The sequence below is a fragment of the Vombatus ursinus genome, unplaced genomic scaffold (assembly GCF_900497805.2).
Source record: "Vombatus ursinus unplaced genomic scaffold, bare-nosed wombat genome assembly UNPS02013021.1, whole genome shotgun sequence".
NCBI lineage: Eukaryota > Metazoa > Chordata > Mammalia > Diprotodontia > Vombatidae > Vombatus > Vombatus ursinus.
Genome location: NW_020952799.1, coordinates 19075 through 37324, shown reverse-complemented (window position 1 = coordinate 37324; position 18250 = coordinate 19075). Strand labels below are relative to the sequence as shown.

The following is an 18250-nucleotide window of genomic DNA, read 5'->3' as shown; positions in this document are numbered from 1 at the left end:
GTCTCTATGTCTCTGTCTCTTTCTCTCTGCCTCTCCTCTCTCTGCCTCTGTCTCTCTGTTTCTGTGTCTCTGTGTGTCTCTCCCTACTCTCTCTGTCTCTGTGTCTCTCTCCCTACTCTCTCTTTGTCTTTCTGTCTCTGTGTCTCTGTCTCTCTCTCTCCACTCTCTCTGTCTCTCTCTCTGTCTTTGTCTCTGTCTCTCTCTCCTCACTCTCTTTATCTCTCTGTCTCTGTCTCTCTGTATCACTGTCTCTTTCTGTCTCTCTCTACCCCTCTCTCCCCCCCGCTCTCCCTCTTTGTCTCTCTGTCTCTGTCTCTCTCTACCTCTCCTCTCTCTTTCTCTCTCCTCTCTCTCTCTCCCTCCCTCCCCCCTCTCTTTCTCTCTCCAAAGTACAGTTTCCTCATCTGAAAATTGAGGGATTGGGACTAAAATGTAGCAAAGTGTGGTCTGCACACCCCTGGGAGACCCCGAGATTCTTTTGGGGTGAGGGGTGTTCCATGAGATCAACATTACTTTCATAATAATTCAAAGCCTTTTAAATTTCTCATATTGTAAATATCAGTAGCTCTAACACATAGAAACAGAAGCTCTTTGGGGTGGGGAGGGGGAGAGAATCCTTAATAATTTTTAAGAGTGTAAGGAGGTCCTGAGACCCAAAAATTTGAGAATCACTTCACCAAATGACCTCTGAGGCCCTTTCAAGTTCTCAGTCCTTACAAACAGGTGTAAGCATGTTGGGTGTACTTGGGCATCTCTCAGGGCCATAACTAGCATGGGGCGAGGTGACTAAGGCTCTGTCCCTGGGTGCCTTCATTTACAGAGCGCCCTCAGCAACACTCACAGTCCTTCTACTGTCTAGATACAGTCAAACTCAGCACCTAGTTAGCAACAATAGCCAGCAATTACATAGCTTTAAGGTTTGCAAAGCACATTACAACCCTAGGAAGGAGGTGCTATCATTATTCCCATTTTATAGACTGGAAAACTGAAGCAAACAGAGTTTAAGCGACTTGCCCAGGATCACACAGCTCAGCAACAGTCTGAGGTCAGACTGGTCTTCCTGACTCCAGGTCCAGTGCGCTGTGCACTGAGCCACCTGGATGCCCCCAAAAGACTGAGTTAACCTGGAAACTACCAAGTATCTTGCTACTGGCCAAACCCAAGCTGAGCTCCTCCCTGGCTCCCATGACAGCCTCCCCAGCAGCGTCTGAGGGCTTGTGCCGTGCAATCTGCACCCTGGACTAATTTCTGCACTGTTTGCCATGCAAGAAAAGAAAATGTCTAGTTACAGTCTTGTGGCCTCTGCAAGAGAAACCTTACAGAAAATCCTCTTCTGTTTCGCTAGAGAGCAACATGACCCATCGGGCCACTGCCCAAGGACATTGATTGGGAATACAATTCACCTGCCAGGCTCGAGTGGAAGCCAGCTGCTCCGGAGCTGAGGCAGATGTTCAAGGGAGTCTGGAAGGAGTTGTAACTAGGGCACAGCAATCGGGGTTGCCCAAGGGTAAAGAATTAACAGGGTGCCCACTTGTGGCATTGCAGGCATGAAGAAACTGACTAGGGCTAACAATCTACTCTAAAACTTAGGAAGCAAGAAAGATCTTAGTAAGCTAAAACACTGAGCAGAATCAAGTAAGAAGAGAAAACTAGGTGGCACAGTGGATGGAGTACCATGCTTGGAGTCAGGAAGACCAGAGTTCAAATCCTACCTCTGATACTTCCTAGCTGTGTGACCCTGGGTAAGTCACTTCATCTCTGCTTGCCTCACTTTCCTCATCTATAAAATGGGCATGATGAGAACACCTACCTTCATTTTTTGTTATGAGAACCAAATGAGATAATAATTGTAAACCACTTAGTACAGTGCCTGGCCCAGAATAAGTACTATATAAATGTTAGCTGTTGTTATTATAGTTATTACTTAATACTCTGTTTGCCTCAGTCTCCTTACCTGTAAAATGGGGATAAGGACAGCACCTACTTCCCAGGGTTATTAGGAGGATAAGATGAGATAACGTATATTATCTCCATCTACTATACCACCTAGACATCTCAAAAAGAATTAGTTAAAATAAGCACCACCAAATACCTTGTAGCTTGGCCAGACCCCAGCTGAGCTCTTCCTTGGCTGGGAGGGCTTGCTTTGCAAATTCTGATGTACTATAGAAATGCTGGCTATAATTATGATCTAGCTAGGAATAGGGGAGACGCATCTATGTGAAATAAAAAAACAATGGAAATGCTTAATTGGAAGATACAGAATCTTCAATATGGAGATGGTCCAAGGGATGAAACTTCTTTTCTTTTTTTTTCCTTTTTTTTTCCTTTTTTTTTTTTTTTTGGCCAGGCAGTTTGGGTTAAGTGACTTGCCCAGGGTCACAGAGCTCGTAAGTATCAAGTATCTGAGGCTGGATTTGAACTCAGGTCCTCCTGACTCTGGAGCTGGTGCTCTATCCACTGTACCACCTAGCTGCCCCAGGGATGAAACTTCTAAGGCCATCTGGCCCAACCCCTTCATTTTACAGAAGAGGAAACTGAGGCTGAGCAATTTGTTCAGGGAGGAAGAGGGCGGGGGAGGGAAGGGAAGATGAAGAGGGAGAAGAGCTAATAACAGAGGCAGGATTGGAACTCAGGTCTTCCTGACTCCAAGGCCAACCTTCTCTTGACCACCCTGCTGGCCCTCTTCTGGTCACTCTCTAGTTGATCCACACCCTTCTTTGCACTGGTCACTGAAGGAGAAGGGTGAGATCAGTGTGGGTGAAGGGGACTTTGAAACCTAGGGGCTCACCCAAACTGGCAGAGTATTTATTCCAAAGGAAATTCTGCCAGTCTCGCAGCAACATGGCCCACCCCTAGGATCTCATCATGCTGGCAAGGAAGACATATGGGGAAAAGAGAGGGAATGTCACCAATTATTCTGCCACCACCTATATTCAGAGAACCTCAATTCTAATTCTGGAGCTTACGTATCATTGAATTTACTTTTATTATGTTTCTAATGACCAGCTTTTCCCATCCCCGCCCCCATCCGAATGGGGACTGCCCTGAGGACGAGGACTGTAGTTTGTTTTTGGTTTCGGTTTTTTGCCTTTCTCTGTACTCCTGGCACTTACGTGTGCCTGACACATATTATGTGCTTACAAAAAGAAGCAACCAGATGCTTACTACCAAGACGATGACAGAATGACCAGAGATCTTGAAGACAAACTAATCCCAGAGGGCGTATTACTTACTTAACTGACAAGAGCTCATATTCTGGATTCCCGACTTCAGGCAAGGACAGAAACCTTCATTCGGTGGGTACACAGACCCGTTGGCAAATATGGTGTTAGGGGCCACAAATCGATAAGTAGGAATACCTTTGAACTCTCCTGACTTTTCATATTCAAAACTCAAAGACCTAGAGGGGTCAAAAGAGAAAAAGAACTAAAGAAAGTATCATCGACAACCAGAAAGATAAAAATATCAGTCTGTCGGTTAGCTCCCCAAGAAACCAAAAGTGCGGCTGGACTGGGAGGTCAAGAGGAAACTTGGTTTTTCATCTTGGTTCTACCATAAACCTGATTTGACTTCAGACTTTACTCTTCAAACAGATTTATGATAATCCCTCCCTTCACTGCACAGGTAAAGCGGTGTGGGTTACTGCAGAGCCTGGCAAATCCAGTTGCTGGTAGTTGGCTAAACTGCTTTTTCTCCCCCTTATTTTTAATTCATTGGTAAAAAACACATTCCCCAATGGATACGGGAGGGAGGCGGGCTAATTATGGAAATGACTGTAACGTAGAGACAAAAGGTATCAATACAACTTTTTAAAGACATGGTAATAAGGCAAAGACTTGTTGTGTATGTGTACACACACACACACACACACATACACACACTTACACACACACACAGAGGACATGGGAGCAGGTCACTTCCCCTTCTCCAGAACTTGGTTTCCTCTTGCTATCAAATGAGTAAACTGGGACAGCTGGTTTCCAAAAGTCCCTTTTTCAGCTTTGTCATTGTGATTTTGCCAATACAAGCTCAGATGGGATGAGGGAGTGGATCCTGTCACCCTGGGAATGGCCCGGCATACTGCCCCTAATCAAGTCATAAATAAGAGTCATTACCGACAGGCCTCCGGGCTGTAGAATTGAAGGTTATACTCTGGAGTCATGAAAGGGGCCCACATCTGTCCAGCTGTCCCATTAATCATATTGCACTGGTCTGAATTCCAGAAGTTTAACTAATAACAACAAATCAACAAATTTGTTAACAATAACAAATTAACACATTTGTTAGCAACATCGATTTTGTTAACACTAACAAATTTGCTCACGGTAAGTTTGTTAACAGTAACAAATTAAAAAGGGAAAGGAGAATTAATTCTCTTCTGATGCTTATGATGGTTTCCAACACATGTCCTGTAGATAGCTTCATGAGTTATAATGACCTCAAAACTTGGGTCACCCATGAGCAACTTCCTGGAGATAAGACTGTGAATTTAGCTGTATTAGTCCACAAATCAATTAAATAAACATTTAAGATGTGAATCTGACCTCAAACACTTATTAACTGTATATCCACGGACAAATCATTTAACCTTTATGAGTTATCACTTCCCCATCTGTCAAGTGGGGATAATAATACCTGCTCATGTGGACACTATTTTCTTCCTAATACATGACATATCTCCTGTCCCCACTGGCTGTCCACCATGCCTAGAATACTCTCCCTTCTTACCTCATCTCTTGGAAATCCTGGCTTCTCTCAAGGTTTGCCACCAATTCCACCTTCTACATGAGGTCTTCCCTGGTCCCCTCAGCTACCAACCTTTTCTCCCAAAGTTACCTTACATTTGATTTGAATATGCCATGTACATATATGTGTGTGTGTGTGTGTACATATATATATATACATATATATATATATATACATATATATATATATATATATCTTTGCAAGCTTTCTCCCTTATTAGAGTATAAAGTCCTTGAGGGCAAATACTTTTCCTTTTTTTGCCTTGGAATTCCCAAGGTGTTTAAATGTTTATTGAATTGTGGTATATGAATATAATGGCATTCTACTGTGCCATAGGAAATGATGAAAGATGGTTTCAGAGAAATCTAGGAAGACTTGTATGAACTGATGCAAAGCAGTGAGCAGAACCAGGAGAACAATTTATGCTATATTAACAATACAGTAAAAATGAACAATCTTGACCAACTTCAATGCTGATCAATGCAATAATCATTCATGATTCCAGAAGACTGATAATGAAAGATGCTCCCCACCTCTTCACAAAGGAGTAATTACTAAATGAAAGAATGATATACACCTTTTTTGAACATAGCCAATACAGGAATTTAGTTTGCTCAATGATGAACATTTGTTACAAAGTTTTGATTTGGTTTGGGTTTGGGGGGGGGGAAGAGGAAATGATTATTAATTGAAACATTAAAATAAAAAATATTTTTTGATTAATTATAGGGGTCAATTGAAATAATGTAAAAAGAAGTAGCATTTAACATCAGTTATTATTATCCTTCTTCTTACCTTGCTCTTACCATTCCACTTATCCACCAGATGGATTTTGCTGAAGTCTTTGACCCCGGTAAACACAGTGAACAATCCTGAATTGGAGTCGTTTAACTACAAATAATTGGAAAGACACAAGTCAAGTCTCCTGGGGAACTCAGTGAATGAGTAGGCTCATTCAATTTAATTCAATGATTCTTTATTTATATGAGAATTCATTGTATTCTGAGACAGAGAGGAAGGTACTGAAGATGGGAGTGCTCCTATATGCTTTCAGGAATCACATCATCAGATTTCCACACTTGTTATGAGAATTACTTTATATTCTTGTTCAGTCATTTCAATCACGTCTGATTCTTTGTGCCCCCATTTGGGGTTTTCTTGGCAGAGATATTGGAGTGGTTGGCCATTTCTTTCTCTAGCTCATTTGACAGATGAGGAAACTGAGGCAAACAAGGTTAAGTGACTTGTCCAGGGTCACACAGTTAGCAGGTGTTTGAGGGTACATTTGATCTCAGGATTTCTTGCCTCCAGGCCTGGCACTCTATCCACTAGCTGCCCTACTAACAATTCCCAAAACATCACGGATGCTATGGCTCTTAATGCAGCCTAAAATCACATTAGCTTTTTTTTTTTTTTTTGGCTAGGCAATGGGGTTAAGTGACTTACCCAGGGTCACACAGGTAGTAAGTGTTATGTGTCTGAGGCTGGATTTGAACTCAGGTCCTTCTGAAACCAGGGCCAGTGCTCTATCCACTGTGCCACCTACCTGCCCCCACATTAGCTTTTTATAAACTGTCATATCCAACTGTTGACTAATAGTGGGCATAAAGTCTACTAACATCCCCACACACACACAATTTTTTACAGATAAACTATCTAACCATGTCTCATCTGTCCTGTCCTCGTGGCATTGATTTTTTTGAATCCACGTCAAATAGTTTGCTAGGTGGTGCAGTGGATAGAATGCTGGGCCTGGGGTCAGGAAGACCCATCTTCCTGAGCTCAAATCTGGCCTTAGACACTTCCTAGTTGTGTGATCCTGGGCAAGTCACTTAACCCTGCTTGCCTCAGTTTTCTCATCTGTAAAATGAGCTGGAGAAAGAAATAGCAATCCACTCCAGGATCTCTGCAAGAAAATCCCAAACGGGGTCACCAAGAGTTGGATACGACTGAAAGACAACACATAGCACCTACTCTCTTCGAGGCGTTGTGCTAAGTGTCTTACAAATATTATCCCATTTTGATCCTCACAACAATCCTGAGAAAGAGGTGGTTATTGTCCCCATTTTACAGTTGAGGAAACTGAGGAAGACAGAGATTAAATGCTTTGCCCACGGTCACAGAGCTAGGAAGTACACGAGGCTGGATTTGAATTCAGGTCTTCATGATTTTAGGCTCAGGGCTCTAATGCACCACCTAGCTGTCTCATCATACTTGATTCTGCCCAGTGTTTTAGCCTACCAAGCATTTTTTCCTTCCTCGAGGTCAGATCGCCCTAATTTTTAGAGGAGGTTGTTAACCCTTGATCAGGACACTAGCCCTGAACTCACAGGCTCACTTATCGAGGATTTTTCTCCAAAGCGATGCCAACAACATCTAGCTTTGGGCAGGTCCTCCCAAACTGCAGAGGCCTCAAGGACGGGCCTCCCTGATGGTGGACGGACTCCATGTCAGACATCTGAGCACCGACCATGAGCAAGTTGACATTTGCCATAGTTGTTTACGTATGTTAGACTGTAAGCTCTTGGAGGGCTAGGACTTTCTTTTACCTTTCTTTGTATCCCCAATGTTTACTTAGCACAGTGCCTAGCACATAGTAGGTAATTAGTAAATGTCTACTGACTGGCTGAATGATTTTTTTTCAGTCACAGCAATTCACAAAGACCATTACGGTGTATATAACAGAGTCTTCGTTCTGTAGTCAGAGGCCCTGGGTTCAAATCCTATCTCTAACACTCAGCTACTTTTGTAACCTTGGCCAACTCACTTAGCTTCCCTGTGCCTCAATTTCCCTCTCTGTAAAAATGAAGAACTATCTAAAAGGGAATTGGCCAGCTTGAGAGATGATGTGTTCCCTCTCATTGGGATGGAGAAGGATGGGGAGTATTCTAGCACAGAGGACAAATAATCACTGGATGGATTTTTTTTGGGGGGGGCGAGGCAATCAGGTTTAAGTGACTAGCCTAGGGTCACATAGCTTGTAAGTATCATGTCTCTGAGGCCAGATTTGAACTCAGGTCCTCCTGATTCCAGGGCCGGTGCTCTATCCACTTCGCCAACTAGCTGCCCCCTGAATGGAGATTTTTTATGAGTATGGGATGGATGACCAAAATGGAAGGTCACCTTCTCAATGAAAAGGGTAGGGGAGGGAGAGAAAGGGAGGAAATTTGGAGCTCAGAAATTCTAAAAAAATGAATATTAAAACTTGTTTTTACATGTAATTGGGGAAAAAAATAAAATATTAAATTTCAGTATAAGTTGAACTCAATGGCCATTTCAGTCCCTCTCAAATTCTGTGATTCCGAAATGCTCACCCACCACAAAGCCTAGGGTTACATTAAAAGGGGCTTAGAACAGCAGAAACAGTCCTTCCCTATTCTTCTGCTGCTAACTTTCTGGATGTTGTTAAACAAGTAATTTCCTCTCACTGGGCCTTGGTATAACCTCAGTCAAATGATGGCGCCAGAATACACAAGGCCCCTTCTACTGCTAATGGTCAATGGGTCTAATTCTAAAGGGGAACAGAAGGCCACCAGCTGTTGAGGGCATGGTTGGAATGAATGAGCCTTCCCATCCATGTCAGATACTCTGAGCAACAATTTAATCTATCAATCAGTGAGCATCGATTAAGTATCTGCTAAGTGTCAGACACTGTTTACAAATTCCCACGTTTAGGGTGTACACACGGGATGGTGGGTGGCCTGGAAAAGAATGTTTTATCTGCTTGTTTATTCATTTGTTTATTTATTGATGCTAATTTCACACTATATCTAGCAAAGAGTGTTTTGTTTATTTATTTGTTTATTGTTCATACTATTTTCACACTATACCTGGCAAAGAATGCTTCATTCATTCATTCATTTTATCCATGCTAATTTCACACTATACCTAGCAAAGAATGTTTCATTCATTCATTTATTTTATCCATGCTAATTTCACACTATATCTAGCAAAGAGTGTTTTATTTATTTATTTATTTATGTTTATCATTTATCAATTTATTTATCATTTATCAATAAATGAAATCCATTCATTTATTTATTTATTTTATTCATGCTAATTTCACACTATACCTGGCAAAGAATGTTTCATCCATTCATTTATTGATTTTATCCATGCTCATTTGACACTACAGCTAGCAAAGAGTGTTTTGTTTATTTATGTGTTTATTTATTTGTTTACTTTTTTCATACTAATTTCACACTATACCTGGCAAAAAATGTTTCATTCATTCAATCATTCATTTGATCTATGCTAATTTCACACCATGTCTAGGAAAGAATGTTTCATTCATTTATTTGTTTATTATTGTTCGTGCCAATTTCACGTTATACCTGGCAAGCCTGCAGAGTAGCAGAAGCCTCCCTGTTTCTGTCAGGAAGATTGGGAAATATGAGTGGAGAATGTTCCATGGGCCCTCAAGGCCACTGGTTTTTCTAATTTTTTTTTTGATCTTTGTCATAAAGGAAGACCCACTGGACTAAAATGGGGTGGGGAGCCAGCAAAAGAGGGAAAGAGTGTGACATGAAAACAAAAGACAAAGATAAATTTTTTTCATGGGTATGCTCTATACACAGAAAAACAGCAACTGATTGGGTTTGGGGTATTTGCTTTCAAAGGACAAGCTAGGGGACAGCTAGGTGACACAGTGGATAAAGCTCTGGCCTTGGAGTAAGGAGGACCTGACCAGCCTCAAACACGACATTTACTAGCTGTATGACCTGGGCAAGTCACTTAACCCCGACTGCCTCACCAAAAAGCAAAAACAAAAAAAAAACAAAAACAAAAACAAAAAACAAAACTCCTTTTCAAAGGACAAGCTAACCAGCCATGTGCGTGTATGTGTGTGTGTGTGTGTGTGTGTGTGTGTGTGTGTGTGTGGTGTATTTTGACACATTCCGACTCACCTGTGAAAATAAGCCAAATTTATCCTTAAATGGCAACATGTTAGGGAAGTATTTATTCAGCAGATCAATGAGGGGATCGCGATAACCCCACATGATCTCCCCCACCGTGCGGTTCATGAAGGCCCGCTGGCCAAACATGCTGAATGACAGGCTCATGAGCAGTTTCATGGACATGGGTCTGTGTTCCATCATCACCGAGGACACCTAGAACACAGCAGGGGAGAAGACACTGACGTTATCAGGAGATCTGGGGCTCAAGACCAGGGGGGGAAAGAGGGATCCTCTACCACCCACCACACCCTGACCTTTATTATTATCAAATAGGTTTTCAAGTCCCAGCTAAAACCTCACCTTCTTCTGCAAGAAGCCTTTCCCTACCCCCTGAATTCTGAAGCCTCCCCTGCGGATCGTCTCGAATTTATCCTGTCCATGACTGGTTTGTATGTTGTTTCCTCCATTAGACTGTCAACTCCCTGTGAGGGCAGGGATGCTCTTTTGTCTTTCTTTGTGTTATCAGCACTTAGCACAGTTCCTGGCACACTGTAGGCCTTTAATAAATGTTTATTGACTGACACCACAGACCAAGAAGTGGGTGCCCATTTCCTAAGATGCAGGCTGATATTCAATTCCCATCCTCCCCTCCCAGCAGTCAAGAAAGACTCCACCAGAAAGACAGGGAGGGGTGGTGGAAAGTACAAGAGCCTGCATCTGAGCCAGGTTTTCAAGTGAAGTCAACAAGCATTTATTAAGTGCTTACTGTGTGCCAGGCATTGTGCTAAGCACAACAGAAAGTCAAAAACCCTCAAAGAGTTTCCAGTTGAAGGTTCTAAAGGAAACCAGGGATTCTGAGAGGCGAGGTCAAAGAAGGAGGGAACCCCACGCAAAGGGAACAGGGAGGGCCAAGGCACCAGGGCTAAAGATGGAGGGTCGGGTGAGAGGAGCGTTTAGAGGCCAGTTTGACTGGACCACAGAGTATATGAGGAGGACTGATGTCCAATAAGCCTCCAAAGGCAGGTGGCAGTCAGGTCCAGAAAGGGGGGGAGTTTGGATTTGATCCTGGAGACCATAGGAGCCACTGAAGTTTCTTGAGCAAAGGAGTGACCGGTTCAGACCTATGCTTTAGGATTATTGCTCTGGCTGCCATCTGGATGATGGACCTGAAAGGGCTAAATCCAGGATGGTGCTGGAGCTAGCTCACATTGTTAAATTGCCAGTGTAAGAATTTACACCTTGGGGAAGCTAGGTGGCGCAGTGGATAGAGCACCGGCCCTGGATTCAGGAGGATCTGAGTTCAAATCCGGCCTCAGATACATAACACTTAATAGCTGTGTGACCCTGGGCAAGTCACTTAACCCCAATTGCCTCACCAAAAAGAAAAAAAAAAAGAATTTACACCTCAGAAATCAGCAAATGCTTGATTTATTGTTTTATTGATTATTTTCACTTAAGAAAGTGATGGAAAAAGTGTTAAAAATGCAGTATTTTGGGGGAGGGGAGGGATAGTTGTTAAAAAATATTTACAACCCTGGCTAAGTCCCTTTAATCTGTCTACTCAGTCTTCCCATCTGTCAAATGGGCACAGTGCCTGACCTCCTCCCCACCCCCCACTACCTACCTTCTTTAGGTAAGTGGTGGGATCCTGCCCCCTAAAGATATTCTGATTAAGACACTAACATTTCTCCAATATGTAGAGAATTGGGTCAAACTTATAAGAATATAAGTCATTCCCCAATTGATACATGGTCAAAGGATATGAACAGGCAGTTTTCAGATGAAGAAATTAAAACTACCTATAGTCATGTGAAAAAAAATGTTCTAAATCTATTTATTAGAGAAATGCAAATTAAAACAACTCTGAGGTACCCCCTCACACCTACCACACTGGCTAATATGACAGAAAAGAAAAACGACAAATGCTGGAGGGGATGTAGGAAAACTGGGTCTCTAATGAATGCACTGTGGGTGGAGTTGTGAATTGATTCAACCATTCTGAAGAGCAATTAGGAACTATGCCCAAAGGGCTATAAAACTGTGCACAAAACCTTTGACCCAGCAATATAATTACTAGGTTTCTATCTCAAAGAGATAAAAAACAAAAAGGAAAAGGACCCAAGTATACAAAAATATTTATAGCAGCTCTTTTTGCTGTGGCAAAGAACTGGAAACTGAGGGATGCCCACCAATTGGGGAATGGCTGAACAAGTTGTCGTATATGAATGGAATGGAATACTATTGTGCTGTAAGAAATGATGAGCAGGAAGACTTCAGAAAAACCTGGGAAGACTTAGATGAACTGAGGCAAAGTGAAGTGAGGAGAACCAGAACTGTCCACAGTAACAGCGATCCTCTATGATGATCAGCTCCCAATGATTTGGCGGCTCTCGGTAATACAATAATCCAAAACAATGAAAGATGCTCTCCACCTCCAGAGAAAGAAGTGATAGGGTCCAAATGCAGATTGAAGCGTACTATTTTTCACTCTCTTTATTTTTCTTGGAGTTTTTTGTTTGTGTTTTCTTTCACAACACAACTAATATGGAAGTGTGTTTTGCATGATTGCACAGGTAGAACTGTTATCAAATTACTTGTCTTCTCAAGGACGAGTGAGGGGAGGGATAGAATTTGATACTTAAAATTTAAAAACAAATATCAAAGATTGTTTTTACATGTAATTGGAAAAAAATTTTAAAGATTAAGAAATTAAAATGCCCTTGGAAAGACTTTAAAGGGCCACACAAAAGCACAGCATCATTGCTCTTAGTAATACAAACCACGATGACCGTGGATGTCTGCCCCAGCCTCCTCTTCCCCATTCCTTCCGGAATTTCAAGATGAAATACAAGGACATCTCATCAGTCCTTTTTCTGTCTGACTTGGCCTCCCTTTCCTGACCCATCAGAGAAGGCAGTCATTCCCTCAAGATATCCTGAGTAAGTTCACTTACTCTCTCCCAGAATTGGTACTTAACATCAGAAGTGAGATTTGAACCAGCTCTCCTGGTTCTCCAAATCCGCCATATTTTCCACTGTGTTCAGATCCCTTCTCCCCATTTCAGAACAACCTTGCGACATAGGAGCTGTTATTATCTCCATTTTACAGATGTAGAAACTGAGGAAGACAGAGGTTAAGTGAATTGTCTAGGGTCACACAATGAACGAGTCAAGTCAATAAGCATGTATTAAGTGCCAACTATGCACCAGGCACTGTGTAAAACTGCAGCTTCAAAGAAGGGCAGAAGACAGCCCCTGCCCTCAAGGGGCTCACAGTCTAATGGGAGAGACAACATGGAAAAAATTTTGGACAAAGTATATAGAGGATAAACTAGAGATAATTAAGAGAGAGAAGGCATTAAGGAGGCCTGGGAAAGGCTTCTTCAAGGTGGGATTTTAACTGAAACTTCCAAGAGGTAGAGGCAAGACAGAGAGAGAGAGACAAAGAGACAGAGAGGAGGGGGAGAGATGGAGAGACAGAAAGACAGAAGGAGAGGAGGGGGAGACACAGAGAGAAAGACAGACAGAGAGGAGGGGGAGACAGAAAAAGAGAGACACAGAGAGAGAGGAGAGAGACAAAGAGAAGAGAAACAGAGAAAGAAAAAGAGAGAGAAGAGGAAAAGAGAGAGGGAGAGAGGGAGAGAGGAGAGGGGGAGAGAGGAGAGAGAAAGAAAAAGAAAGAGAGGAGGGGGAGAGGGAGAGGGGGAGAGGGAGAGAGGGAGAGAGAGAGAGAGTGTGTGTGTGTGTGTTTTCCAGGAATGGGAGACAGCCAGCAACAGTGCCTGAAGTCAGGAGATGAAGTGCATTGTTGGTAGGGCAGTCAAGACGTCAGTGTCACTGGACTGCGGAAGACAAGGGAAGGAGTAAAGTACAAGAAGACAGGAAAGGTAAAAGGGGGGAGGGCCCAGATTATGAAGAAGCTTAAAAGTCAAACAGAAAATTTTGATACTGAAGGTGACAGGAAGCCACTGGAATTTGTAGGAGTGAACGGGTCACTCTTTTGCTCAAGAAACTTCAGTGGCTCCTATGGTCTCCAGGATCAAATCCAAACTCCCCCCCTTTCTGGACCTGACTGCCACCTGCCTTTGGAGGCTTATTGGACATCAGTCCTCCTCATATACTCTGTGGTCCAGTCAAACTGGCCTCTAAACACTCCTCTCACCCGACCCTCCATCTTTAGCCCTGGTGCCTTGGCCCTCCCTGTTCCCTTTGCATGGGGTTCCCTCCTTCTTTGACCTCGCCTCTCAGAATCCCTGGTTTCCTTTAGAACCTTCGACTGGAAACTCCTTGAGGGCAGGAACCTTATTTTTGCCTTCCTGATGTGCTTAGCACAATGCCTGGCACAAAGTAAGCACTTAATAAATGCTTGTTGACTTGGCTTATTGACTTGAAAACCTAGCTCAGATGCAGGCTCTTACATTCCACCCCCCCCCCATCTTTCTAGTGGAGTCTTTGTTGACATCTGGGAGAGGAGGGAGGGGAGGGTGTGTGCCATGGTCAGACCTGTGCTTTGGGAAGATCAACGTGACAAATGATTGGAGGATGGAGCAGAGAGAGGAGGGACCAATTCGCAGTCCAGATACAAGGTGATGAGCATCTGCACGCCAGTGGCAGCATCAGAGGAGAGAAGACGTTACCAAGGACAAAGAGGAGAGAAGCCTTAGCAACTGACTGGAAGCGGGGGAGGAGAGGGATGGAGAATCTGAGCTCGGATGACTCAGAGGCTGCCTTTGACAGGAAGAAAGAAGTCAGTAATAGGGAAAGGATGATAAGAGTCCCATTTTGGACATTTGCATTTAAAACGCCTACAGGATGGCCCAATAGGCAGTTAGACACGGAAGTCTGAAAGTTAGGAAAGAGGGTGGGGCTGGAGAGGTAGATGTGAGAGCTATCCTCATAGAGATGACGACGGGATCCATGGGAGCTGATAAGCTCCCCAAATGAAATGGTGTATGGGGAGAAGGGGGGATGGGGAAGGAGAAGGAGGAGAAGGGGAAGCGAAGGAGGACCTAGGTGAAGATCCAGCAAAGGAGACTGGGCAGTGGTCAGACGGGTAAGAGAAGAACCAGGAGAGATCAGTGTCCCGAAAACCTCAAGAGAAGAAAAGAGGATGCTCAACAGTGTCAAAGGTTTCAGAGTGGTCAAGAAGGATAACAATGGAGAAAAGGCAAGCAATGATCAGAGGGGGGATCTGAACTCAGGTCTTCCTGCCACCAAATCCTGTCCTCTCACCCGCTGTACCAGGTAGCTGTCTGTGGCAGTGTGCACTGGACTCACCAAGACCAAGATGTTGGGCATCACGATATAATCGGTTTCTAAGCCATGGGACATTTGAGGCTGGAACACAAAAGTCCGATATTCTAAGAAGGACACCGTGTCATTGTCATTGAAAGTGATGTTTCTTTTCTCTCTGTATTCTCTGTAAAAACAAACAAAGGGGACCCATAAGCGCCCCATCTGCCAACATCTCTCACACACTTCATTCCCAGGGACATCTCCTCTATGTCAGCCCTTCACACAGACTATTCAGAGCCTTGTAACAGGGCTCTCTGCTTTAAATATCTCCCCCAATTAGATAGGAAGTCCTTGAAAGCAGAGACCACCTCCCTTTGCTACGTATATTCCCAGGGCTGAGCAAAATTAGTAAATGCTTTGACAAGGAATCCCCTTCTCAGTTGCTGTAACACTACCCCTCCCAACCTCAGCTCACCTCCCCCAGGCATTCTGCCCTGACGCTCCTTAGCACCCCTCTCTCTTGCTCCAACAAAACCAGAATTCAGACTGCAGGGTCCCAGCAGTCCTGTACCCACATGTTCCTGACTTCTTATATAGAGATTTATGATATCGGGTATTCTTGGCAAAACTCCCCATGCGACTAACATTCCAGGGATCCCATCCAGGGCCCTGTAAATCCCACAAACACACTCTACTTATGGTAATTAATAGCTCAAAGTCTACCTCTTCCAGGAAGCCTTCCATGAAAAAAATCTCAATGCTACCACTTAACAAAACAAACAAACAAACAAACATAAACACCCTGTGATTTCACTGGTATAGAGCAAGAATTCTTTAACTTTTTGTGTGTCCTGAAAGCCTTAAGCAGTCAATCTGATGAAGTCTATGGATCCCTTCTCAGAACCATGTTTTAATTGCACAAAATAAAATACACAGGAAGACCAAGGAAACTAAACATTAGCAGAAGTAAAGATGTAACTTTTTTCCTACCCAAATTGACAAACCCCTGAAATCTATCCATGGTACCCTGCAGAGGAAAGGGGAGGGAAAAGAAGGTGTTAGTGTACCCCAAGTTAAAAAATCCCTCCGTATGGGAAGTTCATGGTGAGGAAGTCCATTTATCAATGAAGATCAGTGCCTTTCTGCAAAGTCTAGTTTTAGATGGAGCAGGGTTTTGGAACCTGGGTCCGTGAACTTTTAAAATATTTTGATAAGTGTATTTTTTATTTTTTTTGAAAACTGGGTGTTCGTGTCTCACCCAAGCTGGCACAGCAGCAGTCACTCTCCGGTCCAATCCCAATACTGATCAGCAAGGACACTTTGACCTGCTCCATTTTTCTGCCCTGGGTCAGTTTTACCCCTCCTTAGGCAGACCCCTACCCCACCCCAACCCTGGCCCCCTGCTTTCAGAGGCACCCAGTTAGTGAGGACACTAACTAGGCTGAAACATTTCTGAGGTCAGAACTCCTAAACTCAAGAGACACACCAGCCTCTGTCTCCCCCGTAGGCAAGCACCATCCCTGGCTGATAACTGTACTTCAATACAACCTCTGGTAATTCAATAGATTCTATTTTATGCACATAACAAACCGTGATGAACTTTACCCAGTTGCTAAAAGAGTGCAGGACAGAAAAGGAGACCACGAATCCCTGTCATAGAGAGCTGTCTGGGGCAATAGGGAGTTAAATGATTTACCCAGGGTAGCTCAGCCAATAGGTTTCAGGAGCAGGATCTGAACCCAGATCTTCTGATTCTGAGTCCAGGTCTCCAAACCCAACAGCACATAGTCTCCAGGGCACCATGATTTCTAATCACTTTTTAACTCTGTCTTCCTCAGGTACTCAAAGACTGGATTTCTGTCTTTGCTTTAAGGCCTTTCTAAACATCAGTACCTATGAAACCCACCTTCTACAAGAAGCTTTCCCCAACCCCTCTTAACTCCAGCACCTCCTCTCTTTTAATTATCTCCTATTTATCCTGCATATAGCTTGATTTGTATGTACTTATTTGCATGTTATCTCCCCCCTTAGATTGTAAGTTCCTCGAGGGCAAGGACTGCCTTTTGCCTCTTTTTGTATCCTTAGCAGAATGCATGGCACATAGTAGGCATTTAATAAACAGAGATCGATTGATTAGGAAGCTATTTATCACACCTGTCCTGAATTAGACATTCCCCTCCTGGGGAGCGAGGGGTGGTCACCAGACCACCTCAGGGTCCTGTGACCTTCTTGGTCACTTCAGTAATTGGTCAGTAAATGGGTGCTAGGTGCTATTGCTGTGTGGTCTCCTTATGCCTCATCAAAGTGACTCCCTCAAAGCGTCCTCACTCCTCTCCTTAATTCACAGGGTGAGAATTCCTGCCCCGGGTTGAAAAATTTGCAGGTGGTTATTTCTGCCCCTGATTTCACTGGCCTGTGAGGCTAGATGCCAGGTCTTGGTACCAAAGTATTATCAGTCTTTTCTGCTTCTTCGGGTAAAATGGCAAAAACAGCACACACACACACATACACACACACACACACACCCTCTTGTTTGTAGGTTGTGCTGCTTCTCCTCCCCTCCCCCAATTAGACCAGGAACTCCTTTAAGGCAGGGACTGTTTTTGCCTTTCTTTGCATCCCTGACCCTCAGTAGCACATAGTAGGTGCTTAATAAATGCTTGCTCACTCAACTATGCTCCATGACATTATGACATTTTATCATTCTGTTCGAGATGAACTAACTTCAATGCAGTACCTACTCGGCCTCCACTATGAGCACAGATCTTTACATGTCCCCTTCTCTACGACCAGGAGATTCTGGTGACCGCAAGGCCGCCCTCCCCCTGCCATCCCTGTGCAGCTGTCCCAGCAAGCCCCAAGCATTCAATGCCAGCGAGCTGCTGTGGGCAGCCAGATCCAGTCTTGTCACTCTGCTCCCCGGGGGTGCACCACAGCCAGAGTCCACCTCCCCGCAGCACCCGAAGGCGGCCTGGGGAGCTGCTCACCTGTAGACGTAGGGGCCCCGCTCCTGAAGGCTGGGCTTCTCCCCCTTCATCACTTCCTCCGAGTTCAGGACGTGAAACAGGTACACAGACATGTAGAAGGGAACCGGGATCTGCTTCCACATTTCGAAGGACAGGCTGTTGGGGTCTACCCTGACATTCTGTGAAGGAAAGGACACACACATACACACACACACACAAAAAAAAAAAATCAACAAGGTTTGTTTAGTATTTGCATCCAGGCAAATAAAAGTCTTTTCATCACTGCTGCCATGGTGGGTCCTGGCACTCTAGAGACAGCCTCTGAACTCTGAGATGAGGCACGAGCTGCCAAGGTCTCCAGGGAAGACAAAGGAGGATGCACGGGCACCACGTGGGCTAGCGC

The 18250-nt window shown here is 43.9% G+C and overlaps 1 protein-coding gene across 1 annotated transcript in view; it reads right to left on the bottom strand.

The window, feature by feature from the left end:
- Nucleotides 1–18050, bottom strand: part of LOC114040377 (scavenger receptor class B member 1-like) — a 20507-nt gene extending 2457 nt beyond the window's left edge. The window contains exons 1-6 of the mRNA XM_027858468.1: nucleotides 17869–18050; nucleotides 14924–15065; nucleotides 9657–9860; nucleotides 5545–5640; nucleotides 4119–4234; nucleotides 3237–3403 (exon numbers count right to left, since the gene is read on the bottom strand). Coding sequence (XP_027714269.1) covers nucleotides 3237–3403; nucleotides 4119–4234; nucleotides 5545–5640; nucleotides 9657–9860; nucleotides 14924–15065; nucleotides 17869–18050 — 907 coding nt within the window. The remainder of the gene's footprint in view (nucleotides 1–3236; nucleotides 3404–4118; nucleotides 4235–5544; nucleotides 5641–9656; nucleotides 9861–14923; nucleotides 15066–17868) is intronic.
- Between the last annotated feature and the right edge of the window lie 200 nt (nucleotides 18051–18250).